At 38.1% G+C, this 13,329-nt stretch overlaps 2 protein-coding genes across 2 annotated transcripts; one reads left to right on the forward strand and one right to left on the reverse strand.

The window, feature by feature from the left end:
- Positions 1 to 683: 683 nt before the first annotated feature.
- Positions 684 to 3,516, reverse strand: LOC131791557 (QRFP-like peptide receptor). Its single transcript, XM_059108907.2, has 4 exons — positions 3,389 to 3,516; positions 2,432 to 2,702; positions 1,849 to 2,103; positions 684 to 1,055 (listed from the first exon to the last, which is right to left on the reverse strand). Exons 1-4 carry the CDS (start codon positions 3,514 to 3,516, stop codon positions 684 to 686), a joined length of 1,026 nt encoding a protein of 341 aa, XP_058964890.2.
- A 6,250-nt stretch (positions 3,517 to 9,766) lies between these two features.
- LOC131791576 (QRFP-like peptide receptor) lies at positions 9,767 to 12,956 on the forward strand. The gene is made up of 4 exons (XM_059108927.2): positions 9,767 to 9,879; positions 10,063 to 10,333; positions 12,270 to 12,524; positions 12,654 to 12,956. The coding sequence occupies exons 1-4, from the start codon at positions 9,767 to 9,769 to the stop codon at positions 12,954 to 12,956; spliced, it is 942 nt and encodes a 313-aa protein (XP_058964910.2).
- Positions 12,957 to 13,329: the final 373 nt, after the last annotated feature.

A 13,329-nucleotide genomic window follows, 5' to 3' on the forward strand; every position in this document is an offset into this window, starting at 1 on the left:
TGAAAGGCATGGGTCGGATGATTTCTCTCATCACGTCTTTCATCACGTCTTTCTTCATGTCTTTCATCGCGCCTACAAAAAACCATCAACTAGGCAAAATAAACCAATCAGGGGTTTTTCGAATCGCCTGTTTGATAAATGCGGTGTGTTCTTCATTAAACTAAGACTGAAAAGCGAAAGGTTTTTTTAAAATGCTTTTCCACTAAATAATAATAATTACTCCCGCAGTCTCACAAAACTTTACCAAAATGTCAAACAAAACTGTGACAGCGTAAAATAGAGCCATCAAAAACATCAGTGATGGAAAAGTAAGAAACTCTAGGATTCAAACGATAAAAATCTACTCTTATACCTCCAACTTGATTACTTGCGGTTCACAATACTTATGTCATTCGGATGTCTTAACGCGCTTTATCGTCACCATCATCATCACCATCAGCATCGCCGTTGTCATTACCCCAGTTACTACTTCTATCGTTATTATTAATGCATACTTTACAAAGTAAAGAGGATAGGCTCTGTTACTACACCATGTACATGCAATTTTTAGAAGGCCATGAATTTATCAGATTAATTGCAGTCCATTGTTAATTTCTTTAACTTAACTCTACTTCATTTATTCTCTAATTGTCTACGAAACAGGTGAAGTTCGGAATTTAACGTTTCCGTTGAGGTTTTTCCCGTCAATTGTTGATATCACTTTCCCCTGCATTAACTTCGTCCTGAAGATTTGGTAGAGTGGGAGCCACGGTTGGCAATACTATGTTACCGGTGGACTGAATAATGGGGCCCATCTTGTTTGCAGCGACGCAATTGCATCGGAACATTGTCTTGATCTTTTGGCGGAATCTTTGGTTAACCAGGGCGTACACAAACGGGTTGACAGAGGAATTGAATAGGATCAGTATGGTAGTTATAGCAAAAACGACATCACTGTAAGGAGAGTTGATAAAATGCAAGAAATAAAAGGTCGAGTCCGTAAACCAACAGATTCCAAATATGATGCTGACAGTTATTACCATCGCGGTGACCCGCTTCCTCAACTTGATCACAGCCTATGTGAGGAGATCGAGAACCTCAGTAAGGTACTTGCTATAAAGCGAGTAATACATGGGCGCACGTTGATATGGAATTTCTCTTCCAGTGTTCAACTTGATATCTCACGAGTGAACGTAGCGAACTGGAGAGATACCCGAGGAGAGAAATACCTTATCTTCAAGCAACCAAGTATTATTTTGTTTATCATATAAATACCATACGCCTTTACTGACAAGAACATTTGACAAAAGACATTGGATCGAGAACTGATGAAAGCTTTACCATTTATTCATCAACCTGACAGAATGGCGCAAAATGCGAGTGATGCCTCAGTAACTGATTGGAAAATTTTAAAGGTACGTCAGTAAAAAAGTTATCGTAATTATACACGTGTCAGTTACAGAGCTCAAAAGCTGAAGTTTCTAGCGTAAGCCCGCGCTGACGAAGGACTAACGCTCAAAACGGCTTTGAAACTCTTTACGTGTCATCTCAGTTTATAATACCAAATCACCCCCTTCATTCGCGTTACAGGCTTTTTTTTTTTTCGACGACTGTCGGTTCGAGGTGAATTGTTATAGAGAAGCTTGAAATCATATGTAGTGTTTTCATTCCATCACAACTTAACGCTAAAACATCAAGAAGTTGTTTAAATGCTTTCAACGGTGAAAACACTTCGGGATTTGATGTACCTGGTGGTGGCTGGTGGTGGATACAAGAGCTCTGTAAAGTCTCAAATAAAAAAAATCGCACCTTTTAAAGACGGGCCAAGGACTACAAAAGTTTTGCGTTTAATTTGCAAGAACTTCTCACCTTCTGTCGATGTGAAAGTTGATCATCATCAATTTGTGTGAACCACAGTGTGCACACGATTCTGGAATAAGCCGCAGTCATCAGTGTCATGGGAAGAAAGGTCATAGTCACCAACCAGATCATGCTGTTGGCTTTGCCCATCCACTCCTGTGGCCAGTCCTCCTCGCAGTCACCTAAGGTGTTTTTGAAGTTCGTGGCCAAGAAAATTGGTACATTCAAGGAAAATGCAAGAATCCAACAGAAAGGAATAATTACCTAGAACAGAAAAAAATAAAGAAGAAGGTCTTTGGTCTGTTTATGACGACCAATGGTTCGAAGATAATCAATTTTCAGCCCACTTTCTTCTTAGACGGAAGTCAAAACGTATATAAATTATGATACATTGTGAGCGTTTGTCGTGGGATCATAGATGTATGATGAAAACTTTCCACAACTGGTGTTCGTATTTAATGCAAAGCGCACTCTAATTGAGTGATTCTCTCGGGCTATTGTTTCCCTCATGCTGATAAGTTGTTTTTTTTTTCGAGTCAGCTTGATTTTACAGAAATTAATTAACAAGGACTTCTCCAGACAGATCTGTTACCTTAAGTTTGGTATTGGTAAGCTTTTTCTTTCCATCATATGGATATATTATTGCATAATAGCGCTCAATGGCGATAAAAACCAGAGTGAAGACGGACGAAGATGCTCCAACCCAGGCAAAGTTTCCTCCAGTCAGTAGCCTGCATAGAACTGTCCCAGTCACTCCATCAGGATGGGTAAACATCAGACTGAATATATACTCTGGTGCAAGAAATATTGCAATCATAATGTCCGAAACAGCCAGGTTCACAAGAAGGAAATTGATTGGAATTCTAGCGAGTGTAGAAATAAAGGTAAACGCAAAAATCCAATTAAAAATGACAGAGGAAGAATGAACAACAAATAATGAAAACAAAACAACAACAAAATAAATAGAAATAATGATAACAATAAATGTAATAATGAAGATGATAATGATGATGATGATGATGATACTGATAAAAAGACAAAAAGAGGTGCATTGCTACATTTGTTTAAAAGCAAATGGAGTAACCGCACCAATAATGCTCTTGAACGATAGGAACGTTTAAGATAAAGATTTAAAGCAAATTTTTTGTTTTTCCATTTCGTCTGGTGTAATTAACCCCGCATAGTACGTTCCCAGTTTTGTGACATGGTGGATTGATCTTGTGCATCAAAAAGAAACAAACGAAAATTTTAAGATCAAATTTATTTTCTCCCAAAAGATGAGCTGACACTAACTGAAACACTATAAGTAAAGTATACACCAATAGTAGTTCATCACAGTTAATTTTATCATGACTCTGAATCGAAAATGGATAGGTAATTTTTTATCTTTTAGACTGCTGTATGAATACTGTTGAACCAGAATTTAGGTGGTTGGCAACGATAAAACCCCACTAAGTTACTGTTTACGCGAGATGTCAGGGATCATGAAATATTCCGATCGATAGCATGACAGAAATGTCACAAAAGTACTGTAGGAAGATTATTTTACCTCATATCGCGATATTTTAGCATGATCGTGCAAACAGTAAAGTTTCCCGTTATAACAACGATGACAAGAACGGAAAGGACTGTTGCACAAGTAATAGCTATTGTGTCTGGGACTGATCGCATGGACATATTTTAATGTGATCGATGGTCCACCTAGAAAAGAGAAAAAAAATCACACCAAAGAAAATGCGTTAACATAAAGAAATGGATTGGGCCATTAACAACTATAAACAGTAAAGTTTCCCGTTATAACAACGATGACAAGAACGGAAAGGACTGTTGCACAAGTAATAGCTATTGTATCTGGGTATCTGGGACTGATCGCATGGACATATTTTATGATGGTCCACCTAGAAAAGCGAAAAAAAAAATAACACCAATGATAACAATAAATTGGTCTTTAAGGTTTTTTTTAGCTTAGGAAAAACTTAATAATGTAAGAAGTTGACACCAAATTATTTGTTTTTTTTTCACATGCACGTTCTAGCTCATTTCGTAATTTCGCGGTTATTTCTATGTCTACTGCAGATTAAATTTAGACAACGGTGGCAACCTTTTCCAAGGTGATAAATATGAACGTAAAAAGTTCCAGATGAAACAAAGCATTAGTTATGGAACATCAGTTTTCAATGCCTTTGACTCACCTCGTCTGTCAAGACTTCCGCTCTGTTTCAATTCCAAAGCAGGAAAGATGCGCTAAGGTTATTTCAAACCATAGCGTGTGAAAACCGTGATATCGTACAAAAACTGAAAGACTAAGAATTAGGGAAACTCTCCTATCTAAGTCCAACTAGAAAACATCGAGGTAAGTGTAATATTCCTTTGAATTGACGTTAAATTCAACTCGTCAGTTTGTGCTATTGTTATTAAGACAAACAAACTTATCAGCCAATAAAAATCAAGTAATTGCACCTGTTTTAGAACCCTTCTTTTAATTTGTTGTGTCAAAAAAGTTTCCACAAGCTTCTCAGTTTTAGCGGTGCTCTATAATTAGGTATAATTCTAAACTATTAAGCGTAACTGATACTTTTTTAAAAAATTTTCTCTACTCAGCATTACGTCGCTGAAATGGGATTCTAGAGTAGTGAATAGGCTTTGGTTCAAATATACGTCTGACGATAGCAAGAATTCGAATCGACAGGGGGTATGAATCAAGATAATTTATAAAACCAGATCCCGCAAAACTCATGATAAGTCATGGAGGCTTCATTTGCGAGATAATGACTTGTTGTATTTTGAGTACAAACTTAACAGATTGAGATGTTATCTATCTTTCATCTTTCTCTGAGAAAAGGGAGTTCAGAAGGTGCACAGGCCCACAATCAAACTCCACTTTTAATAAGTTCAGTTAGTAACACAAGCTGACATCAATTATATGGTTTTCCGTAAAAACCAACCGGCCGTAAATTTGGATTTTAAAACGAAATGATAAGCAACCATAGAAGCATTTTATTTTTGATAATAGCTAAAACAACAAAGCTTTAATCGCTTGACTTCAACAAGCCGGTATGTTGTATAGTATGTAGTATCGCTCAGACGTTTTCGTGTGTTGTATCGCTTAGGGCGAGTCAAAATACAAACAAGGAGTCAAAATACCCAACCATACTACACACACAAGTATGGGGCGCCAAGTGGAGAAAAATGCCTTTTCGAAATGTTCCTTTTTTTTTACATCAATAGGTCCTAAACTAGAGAGTTTTGTTGTCAATACGCGTAATAGATTTTAGCTAACAGAAGTATTTTATCCATTCGAAGTCAAAATATACATTGTAATAAAAGCTAAGTTTTTTGTTTGTCTCACGATGTAGTCATGTGTGATGTAGATCGCGACGTTTCTACTGCATACTTCTAGTCTTCTTCAGGCGATGAGGTCGACTGGTCATGCGTGATCTTATAAAGCATGATGCTCTGCTGTGATTAGTTGTTTTTTTCAACAGCTCTGATTGGTGCATTTCGATCCTTGCTGTTCATTCAGGGATTTGCTCCCTCGGCGGTCTGCTGTCACACGGCTCTCCTGTTGTTGTGGTTTTTGATCGTGGGCATCCACGCTTCTGGAATTTCTATTCCACTATCCCTGTTGATGTTGTTAGGGTGAAATCTCATATGAATTGCCTCTTTGACCTTGCGCGTGTAGCAATAAGGGTAACGATCAATAAACTTTACTTCGTTCTAGAGTGGCTTGTGTCCGGTGTTGTGGGCATGCTCTGAAACGGCGGAGGTCTCGGTATAGGCGTGTCGAATGTCTCGATCGTGCTCCTTAATTCTGTCTTGCATAGGTCTTCCAGTTTCTCCGATGTACACCTCGCCGCATCCACAAGGAATCCTGTAAACTACGCCATCTTACTCAGCCGGGTCTACAGCGTCTTTTGGGCGTACTGAGATCTTAGCGTAGTCTGTGACTTGAAAAAAACGCGTACGCCTTGTTGTTGTAGGCGAAGCTGTTCGGACAGACCTTTGACATATGGTAAAACCGCAGTAGCTTTGAACTCGTTGGCGGGTTCCGCACTGTTATTTGGTTTTCCGGTCTTGGTAAGTTTCTGCAAGAAAGAAAAATGGATAACCATTAAAAACCGGAACAGATGACAGATGTTTTTTCTCCTCGGAGATGACGGAGGGTTTTGTAACGAGACGTTTAGCGCGCTCGTAAAGGCACTTGACAATACTGCGTTTTACTGATTGAGGGTGGTGTGAATCATACGCTAAGTATTGATCGGTGTGCGTGGGCTTCCTGTGAACACTGGTGTTGAGGCGGCCGTCAGGTTCTCTTAAAACTGCGGTGTCTGGGAAGGCCAGTTTGTTGTCTTTCTCTGTCTCCATGGTGAAGCGGACGGAAGGCTGCTAGTTGTTTAGATGCTGTAAGAAGCAACCTACGTTTTCGCGATCCAGGATGGTAAAGGTATCGTCCACGTGGCGTTTCCAGATCCTAGGCTCGTAGGATGATGAGTTATCGCCTGTTCTTCGAAACTCTCCATGAAGAGGCTAGCAATTACAGCGGAAACCGGACTCATGGCGTCGCCGTCTTTTTGCTCGTAAATCGATCTGTTATACTGGAAGTATGTGGATCTCAATACGAAGGTCAAAAGGTCAGTGATCTGTGCAGGCGTTAGCTTTGTGCGGTCTGCAAGGCTTGGGTCGTTCTCTAGTTTCTGCATTGCGGCTTGTACAGCGGCGTCGATAGGAACATTGGTAAACAACGATTCTACGTCGAACATCATGTTTTATAAGATCACGCATGACCAGTCGAAGACTAGCAGTATGTAGTCGAAACGTCACGATCTACATCACACGTGACTACATCGTGAGACAAACGAAAAACTTAGCTTTTATTTTTATAATTTATCACCAGTGACAAAAAATTTCAATTTACTGAAAGACAAACTTTGAAAGACATGGATGAACATTTAACTTTAACAAAAGTGCTTCTTCTTCCGACTCAATCACATAACGACAGTGCTTCGCAAGAATTGTAGCCGGTACTTTGGGAGCAGTGGGTTGTTAACCAAGAACAAAGGTTCAGTCCCTTTTGGTCTGTTTAATACCATCTAATTGAAAGCGCAGCTGACCTGTTTTAAAGTAAAAATAATCAACTGTTCATGTAACCGTGCAATAAAGGGGGGAAAACAAAAAAATGTACTTGATTCGCGCATTATTTACTCTCTACTCAGTGCAGTTGGATGATATATCACAATGTTGCGAGATAAATTAATTCATGGTTATCGGCATGTATTAAAGTTCAGTTAGCTCGATATTTATTCATGGCGTTCAGTTAAGAAGTGTTCTTAAAAAGGAGATTTGCCACCCAATCGTGGGTTGAGATGTTGACTCTTTTTGTCTCTTGTTTTGTTTTTCTTTTGATAAAATAACAGAAAGGAGAAGCCATACTTCACAATGAAAAGAAGGAGGAAGTCATGCAGGATTTCGTTTTAATCTGTACTTAAAAAGTACCGTATGTTCCTTTGTTATGTTCATCGAAGGTAAAGTTTAAAGTGTAATCCTTTGCGTTGAATCTTTTCGTCAGTTTGTCTCGCTTATTTTGCAAAAGCAGTGTGGAGTGGAGTTAAAAACAATTTAATAACCGTAGGGCCGGAATTCTACTAGAAAGGAGAGTGAAGTTTCTGAACTTGCTTTTGAAAAGGTAGCATGTCTTCCCCCTGTGTTTGGCTATGAAGTGATTTTGACGATATTGTGCATTTGATATAGTTTATGTCACATTGTGAACGAAGTCGACTGTTTTCTTTCTTATATAACTAAAAATTGTTGCCTTGCAAAAGGCTCAAGTCTCTCAAGAAAAGGAGGAGAGAATACTTGAAGGTAGCTCATTTTCCTTTTTTTTTTAACTTTTTTTCATCTATCTTCGCAAATATATATATATTTTGAGCATGGCATAAATCTCACGCATCATGGACTAAAAAACCGAACATATTAGCGGCATAATGTTAGTTAAAAGGAAAAAAAAATGATGAAACAATGAAAAACTTTGTCCACGCTTAGAGTTAGCTCATCAGTATCGAATTTAGTATTCCTTACCAGGTTATCCACTCATGGAAATAAGGGTCCGTTTATAATCCGTAATTGGTAATTTTTCTTGCACTTTATTAACCAAGGCGTTTCTCAATTTTCCTCAATATCATCATAATTATTATCGTCAGTAAAATTTCGTTTTTTTTTTCAGTCTTGTTGCAGCCGATTTTATTGTAATATTTTATTTGTATTGGCATATTTCCTTGGTTATTGACGTGCGCTGTTAACTTAACGGTATTGCGTTTATCAGCGATAATAATGCCTACATTTACTTAAAGTTCAGTAGCTGGTGGTGGCAGTCAAGCTTTCATACGAAAAGCTAACATTGAAATAAATTGACATACTTATAATTATATCTTCATGGATGTTCTAGTGATTTGCGCCTTTACTGTCGATCACAACCGACAATAATGCCAAACTAAAGGGTTCTTTTCATGATCATTGCTAAGTAATATCTGAAAGCTTCTAATCTTTTTACCCAGATACCTTTCCTAATATCTATATTTAAATTGCAGCGGCATTTACAACTGTTCTAAAGCAACAATAACTATAACCTAAAGTGCAATTGGTTATGGACCACATTGGCCCGAAAATGGGCAGAATGTGTTCAAACACAATGAGCGCAGCTGACACCCCACAGTAATATCTCGAGCAATTACATTGTAATAAATTGTTAAAAAGAATAAGAAGAAAAAATGAATTTTTGCTCATTCATTTCTTTGCTTTACTGTCATAGAAATTTCCAGTGATTATTGCTTTCCATATATAATATAAAATCTTGGTCGTTTTGTTTGCTGAAAAAAAGTAAAGCCTCCCTGATTCATTACCACTTTGCTACTGTTGCAACGACTTTAAGAATAAAGCCCAGATATTGAGAACACATAATGCTTCATTAGAAGCAATGAAATTTACGCCTTTATAGCAAGTGAAACGAGACAAAACTCCGACTGATTTGTTTCTAAATAATTTGAAGCTCGTTCAGAATTTTAATTTTTCCGTGGCAATACTGAATTTAATGATTTCTCTTTGACATTATGCCAACTTGTGTTTACTTTAAAAGTGCGCGGTTCTTTAACTAAGCAAATTCATTTTGTTTAGGAAAAATTAACTCGGTTTGGAAGCATAGTCGCTCATCCTATAGAGAACTTAATCTCGTATGAAAATACGTAAGGTAGGTCCAATGAATCGATACCTAATATTTGCCAGCTGAAGTGCCGAAAAAATTATAAGAGGTAATTATCATTTCATCTTACCAATTTGTACGAGATGGAGATACGAGTCAACTTGTAGATTGGCAGACTGGAAAAGGTGGTTAAAATTTTTTCATATTCGCGCTGTTGCGCTGTAAGTGACACTTCTTATCAAACCTTGTACAATTGTTATGAGCCAATTTAAAACATTCGGCAACGTGAAAAAATTTAAGTTGTTTAATATACAAAGCTTTCTTACTCAGGCTGGAGAAGGTATTGCCAAATTGAAAGTTCACTCTCAAATCAATCACTTTATGTGCGCTGAAAATCTAGGAAACCGTCGACTTCCTATGTAAGTCATCTAAGAGTCAGTGGAAGTAATCAGTAATTGGATTACCTATAAGGCAAGAGAGTCAGGTCCTTTCAGTTTTATTCCAAAAAAAAAAAAAACAAAACAAAAAAAACAAGCTATTTCCTTCAACATGTTTTTTTCTAATTTAAATTCTATTAAAAGTAAACATGGAAAATTTACGAACTTCACGTGATCTCATCGACTCACGTTTTTGAAAAATTTGGAACGATGTAGAAACAGCTAATAGACGTCAACCTCAAAATACCTATCAATGTTTAACTTTTAGGCTTAGCTAGCTTTTAGTTCAAGAACCACAATGACAGATTCAGCTGGTGTTTTCACGACTGCAGTGCTCTCTATTCTGATTTTCGTGGGAATCATTGGAAACTCAATGGTCTGTATTGTCATACTGAAACATCGAGATATGAGGTAGGCATAACCCCTGAACCACAATCAATGTTTTTAATTGGTACTGAAATAAATGTTTGTTGAGAGAGTTATCTCATAATGTTCCAGCTTTTTCTAACATCGTTGGACTTATGGTCAAATATTACAGATGATAAAAGAAATAAAAGAGTCAATTGCTTATAATTCATTTCTTCACCTCCTCAGAGTTCCAATCAATTATCTTCTTGTGAACCTGGCAATGGCAGATATCATGTTTGCTACGTTTATCGCCCCGCAGTACATCTTGAGTCAGACGTTCACCCATCCTGGCGGAGTTACTGGTAAAGTTTTATGCAAGCTGTTAACTGGTGGGAACTTCGCGTGGGTAGGAGCCGCATCTTCCGTGTTTACTTTGGTGAATATTTCGATGGAACGTTACTATGCGGTGATGTATCCTCTGAGCGATAAAGGAAATCTTTCCGAACGCAAAATCATGGTAAGTATCCATAAAAGGATATCTTGAAACAATAGCTTTAGAGCCAAACAATGGCTTATTAATTCACGAGGGAAATTCAAACTCGCTGCCATTACAATAGCAAAATTCACGAGGTAAATTCAAACAGAGCCGATTACTGCACGAGCGCGAAATTTGAATATTTAGCGAAAGCGCGTGTATGTCAAATCTTACCCTGGGGAGGAGTAGGGAGTTACTTTTTGTTCAAGGTCACTTGCTACTCAGGGAGGGTTGGTCAAGACACAGAATGTCGCAACTGAGAGACTGACAAAGAGTGATGAAACCAAATGAAATTTGTGTGAATGGTCACGAATGAAACTTGTTTGAATTAAACTCATTCCGTGAAACTGAAAAAATCGCATCACCATCGCAAGCAAAAAAATCGCACGTGTAACCGCGGCTTTAGAACAGGGTCTTGGTTTGCGTTTGTTGCTCACTGATATTGACGAAGTTTTTCATCCTCTGGAAAAAAGAACAAACAAAAAACAAAAACCGAGATGAATTTGAATCCTTTGAGAGATGAGTGACTGAACGCCGCTGAAGATTTTATGTACCGTGAAGATGGCATCTGATTTTCCAGACGGCAAGATTTGCGAGACAAGATAAGAAGTCCATTGTCTTTTCACTCTCCTAATCTCAAACGACATTTTCCACCGACGATCTTTATTACATTACGGCTTATTCTCGAATACATGTCGGAACATAAGGATGCTCGTTACTCGCATTTATCCCCATCGATATCGACACCCTGGTTTCAGCAATGAAGAATTTTGAAAGGAAACCCAAAAAGAAACCATCTAATGACAACGCAAATTCTTACAAAGTATTTAAACCGCGGGCGAATTAGTTATTTAATGGCATATGCTCTTAGCGCAAAAAAGCAGCAATATTCCTTGATATCGATCAATTCTCATGATACACGCGGCCGCTTCATGAGAAACGATTAAAACAATAGGTGGTTATTTTCTCACCTCCCTGATAAAAATGATCCATTGTCAAGTTTCAAGCGATCTCAGTTCGCACTTGCCTCTCTAATTGCTTCAATTGCATTGTATTAAAAGCAATCGCTTTGTTTAAGTTATCCATGAATGAACACAAGGCATAAAATGATGGTAACTAAAAACCTCCGGGTGTAATGCGGACTGATACTCGCTCAGTAATGTTGTCGAAATTTAAGGTTAAGTCTGTCGGCGGTGGGAGTTTTCAAACTCATTTTTATCACAATCGAGAACAGAGTTGCGCGCTGGTACCGACACAGCCATCTCTTATAGAAGTTTATGAGGCCGAGATAAGACGTCTTCGGGAAGAGAATCGCAATTTGAAAATTCAGCACAACACCATGGCAAATCAGCTGAATGAAGTCTTAGTATAGTTCGTGAATGTTGTTAACAACAAAGCATCTTTATTGTGTTAATAAATTTATAATCAACTGGTTCGCTGATGAAAAAATTATACTGAGAGACCAAGCATAGTGAAGGGCATTTTCTCCCTTGGGTACCCCTGTGTGAACAGCACGCTTATGAGCAACTTTTCCAACCCCTCTCCCCAAGTGCCACTAATTTGACACGCCGACAATTTTGCGACGATTTGAAATTCATCTTCGTCGAGTCTCGGCACAATTTCCTCAGCGCAACAAACAACAAAAGGCTTTTGTTTGAACTTGTGAAGTCGAATTTAACCCACAACAATGGCCCATTTCTTGATAAGTATTGAACCATTTTACTATTGTTTCGGACAGTCTCCCGAGTATCACTTTGTTTCACATAATTTCAGGTATAAAAACTGAATCCTTTACATTTTCATGTTAATGCGTCCCAAGAATTAAAACGAAGTGGATGTGGGAGATGAGGATATCGTCAGTTTGTTGTTATTCAAATAATAGCATCATGGGAATTATGCATTAATTAATTTTTTTCAGGTAATCATTTCCGGTGCTTGGATGTTTTCTGTGATTGTGAACGCTCCAGTTTTCTTGGTCGTTGAATTTATAAATGAAAGCAGTGCTTGTGAAAGAAAATGGCCTGAAAAATGGATGCCAAGGGCTTACAATGTGGCTTGGTTTGTCGTCATGGCAATTATTCCTTTGACAGTGATGGCTGCATTATATTCCAGAGTGGTTTACAGGTTGTGGTTTCAACCTGCTGAGAACAGCGAGCTTACCCAACAGCAAAAGGTTTGAACTAAGAAAGCACTCGTATTTTGCATTTTTGTTAAAATTAAAAACTAAACTTCGACCCCTCTTTGAATTATGATTTGAGCAAAATGATTGATTGCAGCCATCTTTTGATCTCTAATTTGAAAGGGTGTATTGAAGCTACGTAAGCGAGTCACTTTGGCAGTCGTTGTTGTTAGTGTTATCTTCGGGGTCTGCTGGATTACAGACTCCATTGTCTATATCGTGAGCCATTTCAACACCGAAAGCTTTGGTCCAGCGGTGTACTCTGTTTCCAACACGATGATCATGTTAAACTCAGCTGTAAATCCGTTTGTATATGGTCTGGTAAATCAGAGATTCAGGAGGAAGATCAAAATCATGCTTGGTTGTACATTTACTTCTCGAGTGAGAGTCCATGTCTCCAGGGAAACGCATTCCACAGAAATGTGAAACAGTACAATCAGCCGTCATCCTGAAGAGGAATACTGTGTAGACTTTAACGTGCATGCAAACAGACACAGAATCTTGGTATTTTAGTATTATCATCTGAGTTGATAACGTAAATTGGCCGCTATAAAGAGTTTAAAGCCTGACGTTTCGAGCGTTAGCCCTTCGTCACCGCGAAGGGCTGTGATGAAGGGCTAACGCTTGAAACGTTAGCTTTTAAATTCTTTACGGTGGGTAAATTACGTTTTCAACTCAGTGGTAATAATAATTTCCTTGTTATACTCTCCCACCGACGCAGTACCACAGTTTTTTAGAAATTTATCCCCTTTAGACAGTTGTTCACTCATCAGTAACCTAAGCATAACGATTGGATATT

Source organism: Pocillopora verrucosa, chromosome 8 (genome assembly GCF_036669915.1).
Source record: "Pocillopora verrucosa isolate sample1 chromosome 8, ASM3666991v2, whole genome shotgun sequence".
In the NCBI taxonomy this organism is placed as follows: Eukaryota; Metazoa; Cnidaria; class Anthozoa; order Scleractinia; family Pocilloporidae; genus Pocillopora; species Pocillopora verrucosa.

Coding starts and splice junctions, on each gene's coding strand:
- LOC131791576 (XM_059108927.2), top strand. CDS start 9,767: ATGACAGATTCAGCTGGTGTTTTCACGACTGCAGTGCTCTCTATTCTG. Junction 10,334..12,269: donor TTTCCGAACGCAAAATCATG/GTAAGTATCCAT, acceptor AATTTTTTTCAG/GTAATCATTTCCGGTGCTTG. Junction 12,525..12,653: donor AGCTTACCCAACAGCAAAAG/GTTTGAACTAAG, acceptor CTAATTTGAAAG/GGTGTATTGAAGCTACGTAA.
- LOC131791557 (XM_059108907.2), bottom strand. CDS start 3,516: ATGTCCATGCGATCAGTCCCAGACACAATAGCTATTACTTGTGCAACA. Junction 2,104..2,431: donor TTACCAATACCAAACTTAAG/GTAACAGATCTG, acceptor TTTCTGTTCTAG/GTAATTATTCCTTTCTGTTG. Junction 1,056..1,848: donor AACTTTCACATCGACAGAAG/GTGAGAAGTTCT, acceptor CTCCTCACATAG/GCTGTGATCAAGTTGAGGAA.